The 18,156-nt window shown below is 48.7% G+C and overlaps 2 protein-coding genes across 4 annotated transcripts in view; both read left to right on the top strand.

The window, feature by feature from the left end:
- Positions 1-381: 381 nt before the first annotated feature.
- Positions 382-2,351, top strand: cxcr4b (chemokine (C-X-C motif), receptor 4b). 2 transcript variants are annotated; one of them, XM_077002168.1, is made up of 2 exons: positions 382-519; positions 815-2,351. In XM_077002168.1, the coding sequence occupies exons 1-2, from the start codon at positions 505-507 to the stop codon at positions 1,865-1,867; spliced, it is 1,068 nt and encodes a 355-aa protein (XP_076858283.1). In that variant the 5' UTR covers positions 382-504; the 3' UTR covers positions 1,868-2,351. The 2 variants fall into 2 exon arrangements, with proteins under 2 accessions (XP_076858283.1, XP_076858284.1); XM_077002169.1 differs by having other exon boundaries at positions 442-519; positions 818-2,351.
- Positions 2,352-4,837: 2,486 nt separating this feature from the next.
- dars1 (aspartyl-tRNA synthetase 1) overlaps positions 4,838-18,156 on the top strand; it is a 23,069-nt gene continuing 9,750 nt past the window's right edge. The window contains exons 1-9 of one of the 2 annotated variants that reach the window (XM_077002159.1): positions 4,838-5,023; positions 9,245-9,344; positions 10,146-10,175; positions 10,428-10,485; positions 10,855-10,947; positions 11,766-11,868; positions 16,182-16,284; positions 17,098-17,178; positions 17,294-17,353. In XM_077002159.1, coding sequence (XP_076858274.1) covers positions 5,001-5,023; positions 9,245-9,344; positions 10,146-10,175; positions 10,428-10,485; positions 10,855-10,947; positions 11,766-11,868; positions 16,182-16,284; positions 17,098-17,178; positions 17,294-17,353 — 651 coding nt within the window. In that variant the 5' untranslated portion in view covers positions 4,838-5,000. The remainder of the gene's footprint in view (positions 5,024-9,244; positions 9,345-10,145; positions 10,176-10,427; positions 10,486-10,854; positions 10,948-11,765; positions 11,869-16,181; positions 16,285-17,097; positions 17,179-17,293; positions 17,354-18,156) is intronic. The other variant, XM_077002160.1, reaches the window with a different exon arrangement.

Genomic DNA, 18,156 nt, shown 5'->3' with positions numbered 1-18,156 from the left:
CACACAAACGTCACTGTTTTGTGAATGCATGATCATGGGATTTGGACCCATAGTATTGTTAACCTTGTAAATCCTGTAAAGCGCTTTGTGACAACATGTGTTGTGAAAAGCGCTATACAAATATATTTGATTTGATTTTGATTTGATTCTTCACTCAAGACAGACGGACCTCGAGAGCGTGTAAGTCCAACCGTCAGTGCTTTTGCAAACAACTTTTGAACAATCAGTGTGAACGTATATCACCAAACATCAAACCGTAGCACCATTTATAGAATTCTGAAATAGCGCTCTGGAGACGCGCGTGCACCGCATGCGTGGACGTACACGCGACCTTTGACTCCTCCCGGTGGGCGGGTCACCGGTAGGCGGGTCACCGGTGGGCGGGTCACCGGGCAGCGGACACGTTCAAATGCTGCTGCACGCGCCCCGTATACCTGACAGGTTCTGTGCGCGAGGAGAGAGTGAAAGGTATTTTCCACAGAAAAAATTGCTTGTTTTTTTACAATGGCTTTCTATGAGGTAAGTTTTGTTTTACCATATTTTAACATCTAACTTCCGACGTGGGATAATTTAATGAAATCAACGTTTTATTTTATTTTTGTATAAGCATTATTCTGCAAAAAGTATTACTATAAAAAAACCAAATAATCCAGTGCATGTCTTAGTCTGTTTTTTGCACATTTTCTTACCCTATTTTGTGCACATTTGCGCAGAAAAAGTTCACGTGCTTAAACGGGAATTTCTTTTCGGTATCTTGATAATGTAAATGTTACTTTTTTCAGCTCATTTGTGTATGTGTGTGTTTATTCCACAGCAGATTGTGCTTGACTACGACGGCAACAGTTCCGAAGGGTCCGGTGGACTCGACGAACTGGAGGGGCTCTGTGATATCGCAATAAGTCATGATTTCCAGCGGATTTTCCTCCCCACTGTTTACGGAATTATCTTCGTTTTGGGCATCGTGGGCAACGGACTTGTAGTCTTAGTGATGGGCTTTCAAAAGAAGTCGACAAACATGACCGACAAATACAGGTTACATCTGTCTGTGGCGGACCTGCTGTTTGTCCTCACCCTGCCCTTCTGGGCTGTGGATGCGGTTAGCAGTTGGTATTTCGGGGGATTTCTGTGCAAAGCCGTGAATATGATCTACACTGTCAACCTGTACAGCAGCGTGCTCATTCTCGCTTTCATCAGCCTGGATCGGTACCTGGCAGTGGTGCACGCGACCAACAGCCAATCAAAGAGGAGGCTGCTGGCGGACCGGGTCATCTATGTGGCGGTGTGGCTGCCAGCGATGCTCCTCACCGTGCCCGACCTCGTGTTTGCCAAAGTTCAGAGCACTGGAGTCAGGGACATTTGCGAACGAATCTACCCCCACGACGCTAATGTGTGGAAATCAGTCTTTCGTTTCCAGCACATTATAGTGGCGTTCGTGTTGCCAGGCCTGGTCATTCTCGTCTGTTACTGTATAATCATCTCACGCCTCTCCAAAGGCTCCAAAGGCCAGACGCTGAAGAGGAGAGCGCTGAAGACCACGGTCATCCTCATCCTCTGCTTCTTCATCTGTTGGCTTCCCTACTGTGTGGGCATCCTCGTGGACACGCTGATGATGCTCAATGTCATCACTCCCAGCTGCTACCTGGACCAGACTCTCCAGAAGTGGATCTTTCTGACGGAGGCGCTGGCGTATTTTCACTGTTGTTTGAACCCCATCCTGTACGCCTTCCTGGGGGTGAAGTTCAGCAAATCTGCACGCAGTACACTGAGTGCAAGCAGCAGGTCCAGCCTGAAGCTCCTGACCAAAAAGCGTGGCCCCATCTCCTCCGTATCGACGGAGTCTGAGTCCTCCAGCGTTCTCTCCAGCTAACGTACGCACCGCGGCCCCCCAACCAAATACCAGCTAACGTACGCTCCGCGCCCCCCCCCCCCCCCAACCAAATACCAGGAGCGCCAAGCTTCATCTCCTCAAGGACTAAACTACACACTGTACATAGTTGTAAAAGTTTTTTTGTACTCTAGTTCTATTTAATCTTTTTTAAAATCTTTTTTTCTGCTTTTATTGTGTGTGAGAGTTTAGGCAGAGTGGACTCTTCACTCCGACAAAAGTTATGGTAAGGGCATTTAGGACAGTTCATTTTTCTCCATTGTGAACCGAGTCAGAATGTCTTATGTAAATTATTTGTACATAGATATTTTTTGTGTGTACGCACAGGTTTTGCTATTCACTGAGGCACTGTTATTTATTAAAACGGTAGCTCACACTGAGAAAGCTATTTTTTCACCTTTTTTGTTTATTTTCAGAAGTGTTGAGTTGTTTTCACTTATTGTCTTTAATAAAAGCCTTGAAAGTACTCTGTGTTTTGTCTGAATTAGTGTCGTCTTGCAGCTCATAGAGCTATTACCCATGCACCCCTCCCCCACTACAACACAAACACACCAACTGCCCAAGCAGAGGGAGGAAGGGAGGGAGAGAAAGAGGGAGAGAGGGAGGGAGGGGTGAAGTGAAGGTCTGTCAAGTTAGCAACACAAAAGCTTCACCTGATGTGCCAGTGAGCTGGGTGGATCTGTAATCTGAAGAACATCTGTCCTGTTTAACATCTTAAGCAAGTGATACAGGACACCCTTAAACTTAAAGACAGAAGGACAAAAGTGCTTCCCTTGGGATTTCCATTGTTAGACTTCACACACTGCAACTTCAAAGCACATATCTGTTTAGTTTTAAACAGGATCCCGTCTATGCTCAAATATAAGTTATTACTCATAAGAAAAATGAGGATATTTGCTCTTTTTTAACACACAAAAAAATCCCTTAATAACCTTTGTAATAAAATTGTAGTAGGGCTTAGTCACAGTCAGCAGCCGTTAATGTGCTTCAGTATCAACCTGTTATCAATCATGTTCTCAAACAGGAATATGCAAACAGCTATGGAGCTCAGGGAGCTAAGGATGTTCACCGTGACGATGGTTCTGTTCGTCTGCAGTTTCTACAGCCAAAAGAAGTGTAAACAATTGTTTCAGACTGGAGAGGTTACGTTAATCTCCTAAACTCCGATCTGACAAGATTAGGCAGAGGAACACAGTTGTTTTCCTTCAGATGGAGTGATGAAAGCCTGTCTCACCTGTCATATCCTTCACACTCTGCTGAGCTCAGCTGTCTGTGTGTTTCTCTGTTATGATTACCATGGCAATGTCACCAAACAGAGTTCCTGGGTGACTCTTAGGAAATACCCAAGATGCTGACGGCATCACAGGCCTCATTAAGTGAAGAACATCTGTTTAGGCCACAAACAAGGAAAACAGAAATATTGATCATTTGATTACAGCTTTGACCAAGGAAGCCAATGTTCATTGACACTGAATAAACAGAAGCTCGGTGCTCTTTTCCAGTTATAGCACTGCTGGAAGTAGAAATACACACATGTCTAATAGTGTAATTACACATCTCATTAAACATTAGTGATATACTTCAACTATGGACATCTCTTTTTAAATAACTTAATAGTAATTTAATAAGAGTGAATCATATTAACTAAACAAATAACTTTTTGAATGTTCTATATTTACCAGGGTATGATTCACTAGTTTAATGTGCCCTAAAAAATGAAGGCGTTGAACATAAATGGAGGAAATAGGTTGCCTCTGAGTTCTGTGCACACCCCCCCCCTCTCCCCAGCAACCCCCCCCCTCCCCTGGCTTTATTCATCTGTACATCTGCTCTAACCTCACCTGACCTCTCCATTTCAGCTCAGGAGAGTGGAACAAATACGGAGGCTGTTAAAGTGATATACGCCATCGGAGCCCCCACCCCACTTCTGTCGCTACTCGTGGATTATGATATTGTTTTAGCTGGGAAATTAGAACAAGGAAGGAAAGACTCTTGGAGCAGAGACCTAACACCCCAGTGGAGTCTCCCCCTGCAGCTCCGGGCTATAAATCCCAAATGGGCCATTCTAAAATCCTGCTAACGAGCCGTCACTGACTTCACTGCATTATTAACCCCTTTATTCAATATGTGACTTTAAAGCATTTCAGCTGTAACAAAATTACTGAAAGACAATGATGCAGGCATTAATAAACCATTACATTGGCAGTTTTGTCTGGACCGTTAAAAGGGTTTTAACACTGGAACATGAATTGTGTCACTGAACAGGAGCTTATAGGTTGATAGGTAAATGAACGCGATTTTCTAGGGATGATTAAAAATATCAGTAATAACAATTGCTGAGTTAAAATATTAAACGATATTTGGACATTTAATCTACTGTATATTGTTCATTTGTCAGACTAATGGAACTGTTTGTTTGTTTGCTTGTTTTTGTCTTGTAATGCTTTTGAAAAAGTGAACGAGAAGTGGCCCATTTCTTACATGCAAACATTTGTCCACATTGTCCAAATGTAAAAAAGTTTGTTTTACCATAATGGCTTCCTTATCTTGGATCAGAGGAAAATGGTTCACTAATTGTTATATAGGAGAAGTAATGGCTTGAAAATGTTTCCCATGAGAAAACTCTCTACCGTCCTCCTAATAGCTCTGACCTCTGAGAACATTTCCTCCTGAGACTCCAGTCTGGCATTAGAGCCTTCAAGCTCACTTGGATCTGGACTAAAAAAACTTTATTTAACAAATAAATGAATGAAACGTGCACACCGAGTCCCGAGAGTGTTCTGTCTTTGACTGTAAAAGTAAATGTCTATTCATATATTATGTTCGTCCATAATTCTGACAATTGTGTCTTACACGTGAATGAAAATTCCTTGCGACTTCCCGAGACAGCCAGGTGAAGAAAACCTGCTCTCGGAGACCGTAGTAGGGGAACTAGTATTTGGAGACGTGTTTCCACTCGGACGAGCAGCGGAACACTGTCCGGTGCGCTGGCGTAATCCCTCCGTCCTCCGCACTCGTTGCTGCTGTAGTCGCCGGTTCTGTCAGCGCTGTACCAGGCCCAGGTGGACGTGTAGACACCACACAACATACGGAACAGCCGCCGTATATCCCCGCCATGACTAAAGGAGATGTGAAGGGGTGAGTGGGGCTGAGGCAGCCGGCTAGCTGGTTAGCCGCTTAGCTTCGTGTTCAGCGCACTTGCAGTTGATTGCGTCAGCCTGCAAACAACACGCAGCGGCAGCGACGGCACTTTTATGACTTCTGCACCATGTAGTGCGAATATTGTGGAGCTTTCTGGACCTCTAATGGCTCCTCGACAGACCCCTGGCGTAAAGAGCTGGTTGGCCCAGTGTAGTAGTTTCTAGGTTAGGCAGAAATAGATAAGGTAGCAGGTCAGACAACGTTGGTCTGGCTTAGTTTAGATGTCAGAGAGCGTGAAATGGCGTCGTTGTAATAGTGTGTGTGTGGTGTGAGTGTGTGTCGGGGGAGGGATGTGAACTCCTACACGGCAGGTAGAGACAGGCCTGACTAACCCCAACATCTGGGGTCTGGGCAGTAATCCAGCTGTTCACACTGCTGAACTTACCACTGAACTACAAAATAAAATGTCAAAATGCTTCATAAAACGTATAGCTAAGGGACTGTTTTATAATATGAGTTATTAAACTTCACAACTGGACAGCCTGGTTAAATATTTGTTGCTCTTCTCCACTATAGACCTTTTGAGTACATTAATGCATGGAACCGAGGTCCATAATAAGAGCGTGTGAGCTTCAAAGTGCGGACTGTCAATTAAGAGCAGAGAAGGTGTCTCGGGTTTCAACAGCTGCAGGGAGAAGAGCTCATCCTTGTTCCTCTGAAATGTCTTGGCCTATTTTTGCTGCACGTTTCTGGCCGCTGCTAGACCACTTAGTCATGCACGTCTCGATCTTCGCTGCGTCCCAGAAGCCCATAGCCAGACGGCCAGGCAGGCCTGAAGGGAGCGTGTTTGTGCATGCAGATGAGCGCTCTGGCCTGCGAGAGCTGCGTGCAGGGTCGTGTCCATTTCCTCTGCTCTGATTGTGCACTAATGAGTGAAGGAGGAGCAGACGTGGGTCCCCTCGCGGCCACTAATGTGCCCATACTGCTCGTCCCAGGGGGGTCGTCATATATCTACGCTGCTCACAAGCCCTTGGCGTCCTGGGATTGGTGGAGCAGTTGCTGTAGTCTGTAGAGCTGTAGTCATACAGTTCTGTAACTTTGTTGTGGATCTCAGTGCTGGTTTGACTTAAGGATGAAAACACCACAGAGTTATTTTCATGCAGTAGTCGTCCTCCTGTTCTTGGGGTTTCAAATTAAACGGCACCATTCTGTGCTCACCCTGTTATTTCACCAAACCTGGCATCACAAAGCAGACGGTAGTCGGATCAGCCCTCAGGACCTTCTGGGGGAGTTTACAGTAATGATTCAGGACATCCATATTGTGATGGCACTTTTAATAAACCACAGACCAAGAAGTCGAGGCTGTTTGGTTGTGCTCAAACTTAAACATGTGCTTATCTAAATTCTTCCTCAGGCCTTCTTGATGTCTCTGAAGTCTCCGTCTCAGTACGTGTCCTGTTAAAGACTTTGATATGAGGCTGTCAGTTATCGTACTGAAATCAATTTTATTACAGACATGATCAGTGTTACAGTTGTTGAGCAATCTGCTGAGCTGCCTGGGTGCGCGGGAGCTGCCTGGGTGTGCTGAAACCTGCTTGCCTTGTGATTTATAAAGGCCTAAACCAGTGGTTCCCAAAGTGGGGGGCGCGCCCCCTAGGTGGGGCGCGGAGCTTGGAAGTAAAACATGTGCACATGTGTCAATATGGGGGGCAAAAATATTCATATTTACTAAAGGGGGGCACGGCAGAAAAAGTTTGGGAACCACTGGCCTAAACAGTTCACCACCCACAGAGGCTATCGTAGGGGGCCGGTGCAGTGTGGATTAGGTGGCAGCCAAAGGCGGGGACCTCGGCGGCCTGATCCTTGGACAGGGCAGCTAGCTGTTGGGACATGGAATGTCACCACACTAGGGGGAAAGGAGCCTTCCTAGGGAGGTGTTCCAGGCATGTCCCCCGGGGAGGAGGCCCCGAGGAAGACCCAGGACACGTTGGCGAGACTATGTCTCTCGACTGGCCTGGGAACGTCTCGGTGTTCCACCCGAGGAGCTGGCTGAAGTGTCTGGGGAGAGGGAGGTTTGGGTTTCCCTGCTTAGACTGCTACCTCCGCGACCCGGCTCCGGATAAGCGGTAGATAATGGATGGATGGATGGATGGCCTAAACGGTCCACATGTGACTCGTGGCGGTCCAGATGTGGCAACTTTCGTACATGGTTCCTGAACTCTCCGACAGTGATCTGATGAACACCTAGAATGCAGAATCTGTGGGAGGTTCAACATTCAAATTAAAAACTTAATCTTTCCTATAAAATTTGTTTTTGTTTTATTAGCACATGCTACATGATACATCAATGTCTAATATACAGTGTTGGGAACGTTACTTTAAAAAAAGTAATTAGTTATAGTTACTACTTGTTCAAAAAAGTAACTGAGTTAGTATCTGAATTACTCTATAATAAAAGTAACTCATTACCAGGGAAAGTAACTTTTTGCATTACAGTAAAAAAAAGTTATATGCCAATGAATAAGGATTTTTTGAAATGTTGTTGTCAGTTGAAATGAGTAGATCATAAAGGTGTTTAACTTTTGATATTTATTGCACAAATCCTTTAAAATCCCAAATCTTTGAAAGAAAAAAAAAAAAGCAAAAGTAAACAGTTACACTATATAAAGTGCATTTACATCTATTAAATTAAATTAAATTCTCAACCTGAGACAACTGGTTTGTTCACAACATAAGTAAACTTAACAATAAAACCTCTATTCTTAATTAAATAAATCAAATACCCAGTCTGGTAGACATTCAGGAACTTCAAGTATTTTCTTAAATAATGTTTATATCGCCACCTTGAAAATGCTAATTTTTCTTCAGCTTGCTCCTGACTCGCCATTTCTGCCTCTTCTCCATTTGTGTCCGTGTCGTGTGTCACTGGCGTGCTTCGGCACGCATGTAAAAACACTGGCTCTGATTGGCTACCATAATGCTGCCTTAGCCAATCGCTTACTGACTTGTTAAGTTAAACAGGTATTACACTGAGAACTGTGACCTATCGAGATCTGTTACTCCTCACTAGCCTGGGCAGCGGTCCGCTCGGATTACTGTTAGTATATCAATATATAGTAACTCACCGCTTTTAATGACCAGTAACGTCAACGGCATTGTAACGACAGGAAAAGTAATTCATTATATTATCCCGTTACTGACAAAATGACGCCGTTACTTATTCCCAAGACTGCTAATATATTATGTATCAGTAAGGACAATTTAGAATTTATTGTTGTCTGCTCATTATTTGAATTTCGTCCGATGATTACAGTTGAGCATCTCTCCCAACAGGTTAAGCCTACTGTTTAATATGGGCTTAGTTTGTATATTAGCTAGTACAGTAATACCTAAACCAATCATAATCTGATATTTCTAATGTGCAACGTTTGGAATCCTTTTCACATTCAATTTAATAATCTTTGTTTTTTACTTTGCTTTCTGGTGGTGTTTGGTTGTGGTGTTTGGGCAGTTTTGCTGTTAATTTTTGTGCCTCAGGCTTCAGTTCAAGGCATGAAATGGCATTAAATATTTGTCTGATTTAGCATTAATAGTATCGGTGACAACAACATGGTGTCAGTTATGGTGTCAGCCTCAAGAATGTAACATTGATACATCGCTGTTAATATGCCCTGTAAGCATAGTGTTGATCAGTCTTTCCTATGTGGAAACCACTAGAGTACATTAGAGGTACATGTGTATGTGAGATCTCTAAGCTTTTATACCTGGACTGTAGGTGTTTAGGTCCTTTATAAGGGAATGAAGTCGTTGCTGGTCCATGTGTGGACTTCTCCCAGTGCGGTACTGGGAACACCAGTCATGTACGCTCATGCTGGGTCCTCAATCATGAGCGGAAACTGTGGCATTATGTGTAAACTCAGAGGGACGGGGCTGAGCGCTCTGTAGTTTCAGTTTGAACAATGTTAACACGTCTCACTTATCACTCTCCCCACTGCTTGGAATTCCCAGAATTCCCTGCTGTTCCTCCCCAGAATTCTCATGACTTTGTTGTGTTTAGCGCATGGCAAAACAATGGCGTCGAAGTGTGTGGCGGCGTAGTGGAGCGGCTGGCCCTGCCGGTGTGGGGGAGGGGCGGGGAGGGAGGCGAGGGGGCGGGGTCAGCGCAGGAAGGCACGTCTGCCTGCTTCTTTCAAGCTTGTGTGTTTTTTCCTGTTTCAGGGTGGCAGAGGAGCAGCAGGCCCAGTCCAAGAAAGGGCTGAAGAAACAGCAGAAGGAAGCCGAGAAGGCCGCCAAGAAGGCTGAGAAGCAGGCCAAGCTGGTGAGTGAAGACCCGCCCAAGCTCCTCCCCCTCCACAGCGCCGCCCCTGTCTTGGCTCCTCCCCCATGTGGCAGCTGGGCCCCATTGTCCCTGAACTCCTGCACTTGTTGCTCTGTTTATGTACAGCAGAACAAAGCAGCGTTTAAGCAAAAGAAGAAAAGTGGCAGAAACATGCAAAACACATCTGGTTTAGGCTCACTCACAGCTAGCATGCTGAAACGTACTCGCACACGGAGAAACAAAATCAGTATTTAATATTCACTATTCAGTATTTACTATTCAGTATTCAATATTTAATCTTCCATATTCAGTATTCTTCTTTATGATTCTCTCTTGACTGTATGCACTGAGATTTATTTGCCCTGTCTTAGCGTACATAAACTTCATGTCACCCTGCTGGAGTCTATCACTACGATCGAGTTCTCTCCCTCAGATCCAGAGTGACTCACCCCACTCCCCCCCCACACACACACACACACACTCACTCCCCCACTCTCACTCCCACAGTTCCTTAGCCATCCCTTTGTGGTCTTTTTCCTCTGAATGGTCCTGCTCAGTTTGCAGGAGGCATAAATGGTGCTTTAGGAGGTGCATTGATCCATGAGGATGTTAAAACACAGAGATTAATGGCACATAAACGTGGGTGATGGAATAGAAATTTTGTTACTGCCGACTAGCAATTCACAAAGAGTAAAAGGTACAAGACCCTGACCTGGTACTGACTCTCCACCCCCCCCCCCCCTCCCCCTCCCTCCCTCTCTCTCTCTCTCTCTCTCTCTCTCTCTCTCTCTCTCTCTCTAGGCAGCTGAACAGGAGGCTACTGATGAAGATGTGAGTATCTGTCAGATACTAACAGGAGCTAGACCAGTTCTCTTAAGTGTCAGTATGTGTGTGTGTGTGTGTGTGTGTGCAGCTCGTGGCTGTGTGAGCTGCTTTATCCTGTGTGGCTCATCTGAGAGCTTGTGTGGTGTTTTAAAATGGGCTGTCCTGATACAGTAGACAAGGCCTGTAAGGTCAGTGGTGTACACTAGACAGAGGATTCACACCTCTCTCTCTCTCTCTCTCTCTCTCTCTCTCTCTCAGGACTTTGCTAAGGATCGCTATGGGGTGTCTCCCATGGTCCAGTCACAGGAGAAGCTAGGTGAGCATTTTCTCCTGGCTAAGCTGTAGTTTCTTGCTTTGTGAGGGTGAAGGCAGGTGACAGAGCTGTGATTGTGGGTGTGGCTCACTATACAGAGCAGCAGTGGGAGGGGCCTGTAAGCCACACCCCCAGTCTATAGCATGCTGTACACTTGCACTCACAGAGCAGAAAGAAATGCCTCCCTTCAGAGGGGCCTGTTGTATTTCTAATTTATTAGATCCTCTCCTGTTGCCTTTGTAATATGAGTGCATGTTATCTTGGGGGCAGGGCTGGGGGTGCTCTTTGATGTCTTTTTTTTTTTAGAAGTGAACACTCTTGTCTTCTACTCACTCTCTCCCTCTTTTTTCCTCCCCCCTCCCTCGGAGACAGAAAGAACTCTGATTTGTATTCAGGACCTCACACCTGAGAGAGCCAATCAGCTGGTGTGGGTGCGTGCCCGAGTTCACACCAGCCGGGCCAAAGGTAACCCCACCTGGGGCTCCATCAGGGGGAGTGTGTCATGATGCCCTCACCCAGCTCCTGAGCACCTCACATGTCATTCAGAATGACCTTTCAGTTCAGCCAGTGCATGAGTGGAGAACCATATTAAAGCCACTTTGTTAAAAACTGTCTTAAAGAAGCGGTTTTCTCCACTGAATATGGGTTTGGGTTTGTATGTACTGTGTTGGGTTTGTAAGTGTGTTGGCCAATAGACCTTCATATTAACAAGTGCACACGTCTGGCTCTGAGAGGCGGGCCCGGGGCCCCTAGGCCACTCCCCACACGCATAAGAGCGACATCAGGGATATTGGGTGACGTGATCCTGTCACTGGAGAGGCCCCGCCCACCCCGTCGTGTTCTGTGGCCAGAAGGATGAAGTTGAGAGGGCGGTTCAGTCCAACCATGGAGGGAGATGATCAAACTTGGGTTGGTTTAAATGTGTCTGATTAGCAACTTGGAGAGCAGACTGGTGTGTGTGTGTTGAGAGTTCGGAAGTCTAGCTGTCCTAGCAGCTGATTGGAGCGCAGTGTTTATGAAGGAGCGTCAGACCCTGTGTCAGACCTCCTGGTCCAGCACCGCGCCCCTGGAGCAGAGCGGGCTCTTAACGAGCTGCTGAGGTCACCTGAGCAACTGCAGCGCAGAAAACACCTACACCTGCCATGAGCACACAAACAAACAAACAAACATGAGGATTGTAACCCCTCTCCCAATACAGCTTTATCTCTCACCCTCTCACCCCTTCTCTCTCTCTCTCCCTCTCTCTCTCTCTCCCTCTCTTTCTCTCCCTCTCTCTCTTTCAGGAAAGCAGTGCTTCTTAGTCCTTCGTCAGCAGCAGTTCAACGTCCAGGCCCTGGTCGCCGTAGGAGACCGAGCCAGCAAGCAGATGGTGAAGTTTGCTGCAAAGTGAGTAGGGGTGGTACTTCCTGTGTAACAATGGTGGGAACTGGCTGTCGGTTAGAGGCATTTGGGGCCAGTCGATAACGTTTCATGCTGACATGAACGGTGAACACTCGGATACAACAGTTCAGCTGTGTTGATCCTCTTAGTTTAAGAAACGGCAGGAGAGGAATAGCCTGGCAGTAATGAACTTGGGTGGAGGTCTGGGTCTAGGTGAGGGTGAGGGTCTGGGTGGGGTTCTGAGTGAGGGTCTCACTCGGCCGTAGTGCACACTCACTCGGCTGTAGTGCATACTTACTCGGCCGTAGTGCAAACTGACTTGTTTGTGATAGATAACCAAAACAAAAACCAAATCCTAAATGGAGAACAAACTTCTCAAGAGAAACAGGAAGTGAGCTTTGGGCAGTTTAGCTACTCTCACTTTTGTTTCACTGTGAGGGAACATGACCACACCGCCGGGGTTCTGCTGCCTCACCGTGAGGGAATATGACCACACCACTGGGGTTCTGCTACCTCACTGTGAGCTAACATGACCACACCGCCGGGGTTCTGCTACCTCACTGTGACGGAACATGACCACACCGCCGGGGTTCTGCTACCTCACTGTGACGGAACATGACCACACCGCCAGGGTTCTGCTGCCTCACCGTGAGGGAACATGACCACACCACTGGGGTTCTGCTACCTCACTGTGACGGAACATGACCACACCACTGGGGTTCTGCTACCTCACTGTGACGGAACATGACCACACCACTGGGGTTCTGCTACCTCACTGTGACGGAACATGACCACACCGCCGGGGTTCTGCTACCTCACTGTGACGGAACATGACCACACCACCGGGGTTCTGCTGCCTCACTGTGACGGAACATGACCACACCGCCGGGGTTCTGCTACCTCACTGTGAGGGAACATGACCACACCACTGGGGTTCTGCTACCTCACTGTGACGGAACATGACCACACCACTGGGGTTCTGCTACCTCACTGTGACGGAACATGACCACACCGCCGGGGTTCTGCTACCTCACTGTGACGGAACATGACCACACCACCGGGGTTCTGCTGCCTCACTGTGACGGAACATGACCACACCGCCGGGGTTCTGCTGCCTCACTGTGACGGAACATGACCACACCGCCGGGGTTCTGCTGCCTCACTGTGACGGAACATGACCACACCGCCGGGGTTCTGCTACCTCACTGTGACGGAACATGACCACACCGCCAGGGTTCTGCTGCCTCACCGTGAGGGAACATGACCACACCACTGGGGTTCTGCTACCTCACTGTGACGGAACATGACCACACCACTGGGGTTCTGCTACCTCACTGTGACGGAACATGACCACACCACTGGGGTTCTGCTACCTCACTGTGACGGAACATGACCACACCGCCGGGGTTCTGCTACCTCACTGTGACGGAACATGACCACACCACTGGGGTTCTGCTGCCTCACTGTGACGGAACATGACCACACCGCCGGGGTTCTGCTACCTCACTGTGACGGAACATGACCACACCACCGGGGTTCTGCTGCCTCACTGTGACGGAACATGACCACACCGCCGGGGTTCTGCTACCTCACTGTGAGGGAACATGACCACACCACTGGGGTTCTGCTACCTCACTGTGACGGAACATGACCACACCACTGGGGTTCTGCTACCTCACTGTGACGGAACATGACCACACCGCCGGGGTTCTGCTACCTCACTGTGACGGAACATGACCACACCACCGGGGTTCTGCTGCCTCACTGTGACGGAACATGACCACACCGCCGGGGTTCTGCTGCCTCACTGTGACGGAACATGACCACACCGCCGGGGTTCTGCTGCCTCACTGTGACGGAACATGACCACACCGCCGGGGTTCTGCTACCTCACTGTGACGGAACATGACCACACCACTGGGGTTCTGCTACCTCACTGTGAGGGAACATGACCACACCGCCAGGGTTCTGCTACCTCACTGTGACGGAACATGACCACACCGCCAGGGTTCTGCTACCTCACTGTGTTAACAGCGTTAGGTCTTTCAGGTCATCCCACTACATTGACAAGCTTTCAAATACACAGTTGGATCCCCCCCTCACACACACACACACACACACACACACACTTCCTCTTCTTTGATTAAGTAAGTCTTTGTGGCTTCGTGTTGGCAGTTGGGCAGATTGCCGCTATGCTGTGAAATCACAAGTGATGAAACTTGCCAGCTTCACATAATCGATCCAGAAAAAGCCAATGGCAGCACTGAGACCTCGCCGCGAGCCAATGGGGGTGTGGGGTGTCACTTACAGCCAATAGGGGTGTTGGGTGTCACTTCCAGCCAATGGGGATGTGGGGTGTCATTTACAGCCAGTGGGCGTGTGGGGTGTCACTTACAGCCAATGGGGGTGTGGGGTGTCCCTGAGAGCCAATGGCGGTGCTGTGAAGTCTCAGCCACTGTGAGAATCAGCTGCTTCTCTTAGAAAGTGTGTGTGTGTATGTGTGTGTGTGTGTGTGTGTGTGTGTGTGTGTGTGTGTGTGTGTGTGTGTGTATGTGCGTGCAGGATGTGTAGGCTCTTGCTCTGAGTGTTTGAAGGGGCCCGGCCACAGTGGCGGGTCTACGCTGGTGTTGTACGGAGGCCTGTGTCAGTAGTCAAGCCCGTCAGGGTGCTCACTCCCACTCTCGACCCGACCCGTAGGATCCGCCTTTAAGACGTTTATGGGCCTGAGGTTTGTGAAAATGCTGTTTCTTTGCATTGCTTCCTGTCCCAAAGCCTGTCTGATGTCTGTGTGTGGGGACCACTTCTGGGGCCCGTGTTGAGGAGGGACCATTTCTGGGGCCCATGTTGAGGAGGGACCGTTGCTGGGGCCCGTCTTGAGAAGGGACCGTTTCTGGGGCCCGTGTTGAGGAGGGACCGTTGCTGGGGCCCGTGTTGAGGATGGACCGTTGCTGGGGCCCGTGTTGAGGAGGGACCGTTGCTGGGGCCCGTGTTGAGGAGGGACCGTTGCTGGGGCCCGTGTTGAGGAGGGACCGTTGCTGGGGCCCGTGTTGAGGATGGACCGTTGCTGGGGCCCGTGTTGAGGATGGACCGTTGCTGGGGCCCGTGTTGAGGAGGGACTGTTACTGGGGCCCGTGTTGAGGAAATTCTGTTCTGTTGCTGCTAGTTTTAAGATTCAGTGCTGGGTGCTGACTCAATTACCTCTACATCTCTCTGTGAACATCTTTTATAATGTAGTTCACTTGGGGGAGTCCTAATCCTTAATAGCATAGTGCACTTGGGAGTGTCCTAATCCTTTATAATGTAGTTCACCTGGGTGAGATCTAATCTGTTATAATGTAGTGCACTTGGGTGTGATCTAATCCTTTATAATGGTGCACTTGTGTGTTAGCCTGCTAACATATACACAGACAAGGCTGTTTGCTGGTGTGTATCTTGTTTGCTGGTGTGTATCTAGTTTGCTGGGGTGTGTCTAGTTTGCTGGTGTGTATCTAGTATGCTGGGGTGTATCTAGTTTGCTGGGGTGTATCTAGTATACTGGGGTGTATCTAGTATACTGGGGTGTATCTTGTTTGCTGGGGTGTATCTAGTATGCTGGGGTGTATCTAGTATGCTGGGGTGTATCTAGTATGCTGGGGTGTATCTAGTTTGCTGGGGTGTATCTAGTTTGCTGGTGTGTATCTAGTATGCTGGGGTGTATCTAGTTTACTGGGGTGTATCTAGTATCTAATGTCCTCCTCTCTGGGGTTTACAGCTGTTTATTGGCACCATTCAAACGTGCAGTGAAAATGTCCTTCACATTATATAGGAGGATCTGTTAATGTTTAGGAAGGTAACTATGTTTGGACCTGGATTCTTATAGGCTATGTGTTAACTAGCAGTGTGTCAGATTCTGATCCAGTACTACAATTGACTAGCACAGACATTTATTAGTTAGGATGTTTGAGGAGTTGGTTTGTGGGATGGTTGTTGGCCGTAACATGGGCCTGTGTGGGCCTTAGTGCTCGGGCGGTGTTTCCACTCGTCGTGAGCGTTATGGCGTGTTTGTGAAGCAGCTCTTCCTGAAGCGGCCTGAGACCTTCAGCGTCTGCTCATGCGGTTTCTCATGAGGCTTCGCCAGCGTAAACATGCAGAGTCTTGAGTTTCTGCTGCAGAGCGTAAGTGTGGCAACTAGGATGTGTGGAAAGAGGAATTACCCAGTCGTACCGGGGAAACAACAACACAAGAGGAGTGAGGAAGAGTTGCACAATAATGTGAGCTCATACTCTCCACCCCCCCCCCCCTCCCCCTCTCTCTCTCTCCCTCTCTCCCTCTCTCTCTAGCATCACCAAGGAGAGCATCGTGGACGTGGAGGCAGTGGTACGGACGGTGGAACAGAAGATTGAGAGCTGCTCCCAGCAGGATATCGAGCTGCATGTTGAGAGGGTAACAGTGATGGCCTAGAGCTTCATGAATTAATAACCCATCATTATTTAACCAGACGCTTCCAGCTTGGAATTCTCCTGCACTGACATCTCTGCTCCTACGTGAGGATGTGCCAACGTCAGCTACTGTAAGCGTGATGAAAACACGGCAGATGCTCTAGTTCCATCACACAGTGAAGCCCCTTCCTGCCCCCGTCTGCCCAGCACAGGGGCATCTGGACATCAGGGCAGGGGCAGAAGGGGCGGGCATGTGCCCACCTGTGTGAGGAAGACTCGCTGCTCGTGGGAGTGACGCTGGCCCTCACTAGCAGGGTGCTGCCCTAATACTGTCCTGCTCAGAACAGCCACACCTGCGGTCCTCTGTAGACCAGCCCACACCTGCGGTCCTCTGTAGACCAGCCCACACCTGCGGTCCTCTGTAGACCAGCCCACACCTGCTGTCCTCTGTAGACCAGCCCACACCTGCGGTCCTCTGTAGACCAGCCCACACCTGCGGCCCTCTGTAGACCAGCCCACACCTGCGGCCCTCTGTAGACCAGTCCACACCTGCGGCCCTCTGTAGACCAGGCCACACCTGCGGCCCTCTGTAGACCAGGCCACACCTGCGGTCCTCTGTAGACCAGGCCACACCTGCGGTCCTCTGTAGACCAGGCCACACCTGCGGTCCTCTGTAGACCAGCCCACACCTGCGGTCCTTTGTAGACCAGCCCAGCGGCCAAAAGCAGTGAAAGGAGAGACGAGCTGTGAAGGAAGTTGATATACAGGCCGTTCACTATAGACCTGTCTGTCTCTCTGTCTGTCTCATGTCCTTCAGATGTTTGTGGTCAGTCAGGCTGAAGCCAGACTGCCTCTCCAGCTGGAGGATGCAGTAAGACCTGATGGAGGAGTGGAGGAGGTGAGACTCTGTTCTGGGGGGGGGGGTTTGTGTGTGTGTGTGTGTTTGGGGGGGGGGGGGGGTGTGTGTGTGTGTGTGTGTGTGTGTGTTTCATGTGTCTATATGTATTCTACAGGAAGGAAGAGCCACTGTTAACCAAGACACCAGGCTGGATAACAGAGTCATTGATCTGAGGGTGAGCGCTCTCTCTCTCTCTCTCTCTCTCTCTCTCTCTCTCTCTCTCTCTCTCGGACTATCTGCTCTGGGGTTTCAGGGAGTTTTGGGGGTTTTGTGGTTTGGGGTTTTTGGTTTTGTTCTCACTGATCCTGCTCACTCTGTTGTGACTGGGTGACCCTGCTCTGTCAAATGTGAACAGGCTGATTAACTTTCAGTTTCCACACACACACACTGTAGTGTCGTCAGTCCTTCTGTCTTGTGACCTGCTTGGTCTTAAGCTCTGTTCCTGTTGACTTTCTATCATGCACACACACACACACACACACGCGCACACACACACACACACACACACACACACACACACACACACACACACACACACACACACACCGTTGCCTTCACTCACTAGGGCTCTTCTAGAATGTCTGTTTTTTCTGAGTCCAAACACATCTCAGTGTGTTCAAGGCAACACATTTACATTTGTTTACCAAACACTACATGTAGACTGAACCCAGGGGGGTGTGATAGAAAGCCAACAGGAACAAAGCTTAAGATTGAGCCCGTCACAAGACTGTGTATCATGTGTGTATCATATGTGTGTGTGGCGCAGGACTGTGAGACTGGAGACACACACACACACACACACAGTCTTTCCACACCACACAAGCAGGCTTGCTGTCATGGTCTGCCTTTGATGTGTGTTAAAGGAGAGCCTTCACCTGCTTAGGTGGGTGTGTGTGGGGGGGGGGGGGGGGGGGGGGTGGGGTGGGGGGGGGGGTGGATGTGTGTGGGGGTGGGTGTAGCATGTGATCACTAGCTAAG

The sequence above is a fragment of the Brachyhypopomus gauderio genome, chromosome 4 (genome assembly GCF_052324685.1).
Source record: "Brachyhypopomus gauderio isolate BG-103 chromosome 4, BGAUD_0.2, whole genome shotgun sequence".
Taxonomy (NCBI): Eukaryota; Metazoa; Chordata; class Actinopteri; order Gymnotiformes; family Hypopomidae; genus Brachyhypopomus; species Brachyhypopomus gauderio.
Note: the sequence above shows the minus strand (reverse complement) of the source record. Positions and strands in the feature narration are given on the sequence as shown.